The sequence below is a fragment of the Gymnoscopelus braueri genome (genome assembly GCF_963280865.1).
Source record: "Gymnoscopelus braueri genome assembly, contig: SCAFFOLD_633, whole genome shotgun sequence".
Lineage (NCBI taxonomy): Eukaryota > Metazoa > Chordata > Actinopteri > Myctophiformes > Myctophidae > Gymnoscopelus > Gymnoscopelus braueri.
In genome coordinates, this window is record NW_027660653.1 from 1 (window position 1) to 4,000 (window position 4,000).

At 41.6% G+C, this 4,000-nt stretch overlaps 1 protein-coding gene across 1 annotated transcript; it reads right to left on the reverse strand.

Annotated features, from left to right (window-relative positions):
* Positions 1-162: 162 nt before the first annotated feature.
* LOC308081333 (V-type proton ATPase 116 kDa subunit a 3-like) lies at positions 163-3,982 on the reverse strand (the record flags this gene model as incomplete). Its single annotated transcript, XM_080457714.1, has 3 exons — positions 3,862-3,982; positions 3,012-3,090; positions 163-311 (listed from the first exon to the last, which is right to left on the reverse strand). Coding segments are annotated over exons 1-3 (345 nt in total), but the record flags the coding sequence as incomplete, so codon positions are not given.
* Between the last annotated feature and the right edge of the window lie 18 nt (positions 3,983-4,000).

Genomic DNA, 4,000 nt, shown 5'->3' on the forward strand with positions numbered 1-4,000 from the left:
GGCGATGAAGAGGTTTATTATGTGGGCGATGATTGGAGCGATGGAGGCGGTTGAGTCGTTGTCGGGCGCTCAATTTTTTAAACACATCATCAGTTGTCACCATGGTGAGTTTACAATCATCTTTGTGTACACCTACATATCATAATTATTATTATAGCTCACCTCTCTCAGTTGTCTGGCCAGCTTCTCGCTCTCTTCTTCTATGGTGATCAGCTCTCGGGGTTGGGGGGAAGCGGGGATGGGGCAGGGGGCCGGGAGGGGTCCCCGCAGGGGCGGGGACAACGAGCGCTTGATTTCCTGTTCCAGGAACGCTGGAAACACACACACACACACACACACACACACACACACACACACACACACACACACACACACACACACACACACACACACACACACACACACACACACACACACACACACACACACACACACACACACACACACACACACACACACACACAGTTTATAGTCAGAGTTTACTCATAGGCCTACTGATGATAAATAAATAACCAGGAAAGTAGAGAAGAGATTTATTGAATGTAGAATATGTTTTAGATATCAGTGGTTCTCCTTTAACCCTCTATATACGTACATCAGCTATGTCGATCTACAAGCTCACAACGCCTTGTGGTAGATCTGCTTTTTTCAAGGAAGTATTGAAAAAAAAGAATATTTTTTAAACATTCTTCTTCCCTTTCTCTTATGGAAATAACTACATTTATGGAGCTTGAAAAACTCATTTCACCCGCTGTTTTATTCAATGAATTGCACTGTTTTTAGAGTATGGTAGGATTGTAGATTGTAGGTTTTCTTTGTCTTGTCTGTATTTTTTTTAAATGCTGACCCTGTGAGCTGAGCTCCAAAATGTCCTATGACCTATGACCTCGTGCAAATGGCAAATAAAGTCTATTCTTCTATGCTATTCTTAAAGGAAGTAGAAATTAGGGGTGTCACGATACGCCGAATCCACGATTCGATTCGATTTTCGATACGATATATATTTTTAAAACATCCTTTTTTCAGCATTATGATTATTAATTTAGGCTATTGCCTTGATTTGTAAAAAAAAAAACATGTTTCTCAATAAGTCCCTTTTATTTGAAAAATATCAAATGAGAATGAGAATAACAAAAAGGGTTTTATGCCCTTAGTTACAACAACTGTCATTTTCAGATTCTTATTTAAGATGAGTTAACGACAACATTCTTGTGAAGCTCTAGAACTAAATAAAATCTAAATACAAAGTTGAACATGAAAAAAGGATCCAAAGACAACTAGGGGCGGCCATAGCTGAGTGGTTAGTGAGCCCGCCCATAGCTGAGTGGTTAGTGAGCCCGCCCATAGCTGAGTGGTTAGTGAGCCCGCCCATAGCTGAGTGGTTAGTGAGCCCGCCCATAGCTGAGTGGTTAGTGAGCCCCAGGGTCCCCACACATTTTTAGCAATGAATTTCCAAAACTTTTCCAGAATATTTAGCCCAATTTCCAGGCCTATAAAACAATCATTAAGCGCAATAATGTGTCTCTTACTCCTATGTACAATGCCCAAAGATAGGCAGTGTAGCAAAAATAAAGCATAGAATATAAAATAGTACAATTTCATTCAACATTTCGTGCAAAATTAGGGCATAGTGACCATGCGAGCGAAAATAGGAGGGGTGGACGACGTCGTTGCACGGTTCGTTGTCGCTCGCGGTAGGTCAGGACGGGGGTGCTCCTTCCATTCCGACATCTCACCACTCCGACTAGTGGCTTCCGCGTGCGGTTATGGTTAGGGTTAGGGTTAGGTATAGGGTTCGTCAACGTCGGAAAGGCGACATGTCGGAAAGGAGAAATGCACCCGTCAGGACGGTCTCATTCAAAAACATGTATTTTAATGAGATTTCATCGCCCGCTCGCTTCGCGTCACGTCGCATCACGTCGCATCGCTGGCAGTGCGGATGGGGTGTTACACAGCCCGTTCGGCGAAAAACTACTTATGTTACATATTTTGTGTAATGTTATACATGTTTATGAAAATGTTTTGTATTAAAAAAAATCAATAGCCAAATATTTTTCCAGGACCCTTGATAAATTCCAGGACCTTTGATCAATTCCAAACCTTTTCCAGTACTGGATTTTTTTAATTTTTATTTCAAAATATTTCCAGGAATTTCATGACCGTGGGGACCCTGGAGCCCGCCTATAGCTGAGTGGTTAGTGAGCCCGCCTAGGGAGCCAGAGGCCCTGGTTGCCCCAGGTACGATCCCAGGCCAGGCCAGCATATGTGTCGATGAAATGAAATTTGTCCCTGAGCAAGACTCTTAACCCCTAATTGTCCCTGAGCAAGACTCTTAACCCCTAATTGTCCCTGAGCAAGACTCTTAACCCCTAATTGTCCCTGAGCAAGACTCTTAACCCCTAATTGTCCCTGAGCAAGACTCTTAACCCCTAATTGCTCACAGGTTCTCATTGGAAACAAGCCCGCAAGGACTTTCATGAACGTCCTGTTAAAAGGAATTATCCTTTATCTTAACTGTTATTTGGCTACATGTTCTTAAACATCTTAAAGTATGTTCACATTGTATGAACAGGTAAGAGCTTTAACAAACAAGAAATGTGAATAAGCTAAACCAGGGGTCTTCAACAGGGGGTCCTCAGAGTTACTACAGGGGGTCCGACAAATCTTTGTGTGATATGATTTTTTTTTACCTTAACCCCATACCTTTCCTGAGGTGAACTTTAGCCAAAAATAGCAGATCTACAAGCTCACAACGCCTCGCCCTGAAAAACACAACAGCTCCTCGAGCATGGCTTCACCCGGAGGTGCAATCGGATGTGTGCATGCGCCGCGCGGGAGTCTTTTTTTTATTAACCCTTGAATCGCGATACAGCTTTTGATTTCGATACACTGTATCGAACATCATTTTCGGTTCGATTTCGATACGTAACGAGTATCGTGACAACCTTGGTAGAAATACTTCAAAATATTAAAGTAGAAATATTCATAAGTATTAAAGTAAAAGTACTCACTGAGAGTTTTCTCCAGCTCCTCACATCGTCTCACCTCCCCGACAAACTTCCTCTGGAAGGCGTTGACGTTTGGATTCAACTGATTCAACCAATCACAAGAAAGAACATCATATACCGGTAAGTGGTAACTATAAAACATTACAGTAATGAACCTCTATCATTAACGTACTTTTTACCCTCTACACCAAATCCTCTTTGGGAAAAATAGCTGAGCTTGTAGATCGGCAATTTCTTGCCAAATCTTTGCACCAGAAAAGGAAGAGATGAAGAGATGCTACAATTCATTTAAAGTCTTTAACGGATAGTTTTCTATGGATTAGTCACCCCATGGAGACGGGGTGAACTATCCCTTTAAGAACTAACTTAACTCTGTGTGTCTCCATATTGTTCCATATTCCTCATAATGACAAACATTATGATTATATACTCTATAATGAATGATTATATACTCTATAATGAATGATTATATACTCTATAATGAATGATTATATACTCTATAATGAATGATTATATACTCTATAATGAATGATTATATACTCTATAATAATGACAAACATTTGGTCTATTCAGCCTCTTCAGTGTCACGTCCTATGAAGTGTAATTAAAGAGATAAAAACTAGATATTGTATTTACACACTATGACTACGTCTGAACTATATATATATATGTGGACTATAGTTGTCCTCTGTACACACACACACACACACACACACACACACACACACACACACACACACACACACACACACGAGGAACTAGGATTTCAAAAAGAGTCACATGACTCACGTCTCTGAACTCCACCAGGCCCAGTTCTCCCAGTAAAGGCCCAGTCTAACACAGTTCTACTCACGTCTCTGAACTCCACCAGGCCCAGTTCTCCCAGCTCACTGACACAGTTGTAGGCGGAGCCAGACTGGAGGAAGAGCTGCACCAGACACACCTCCTCACTGCGGAACATGGAGCCCATAGCGCCACCTAGTGAAACATGA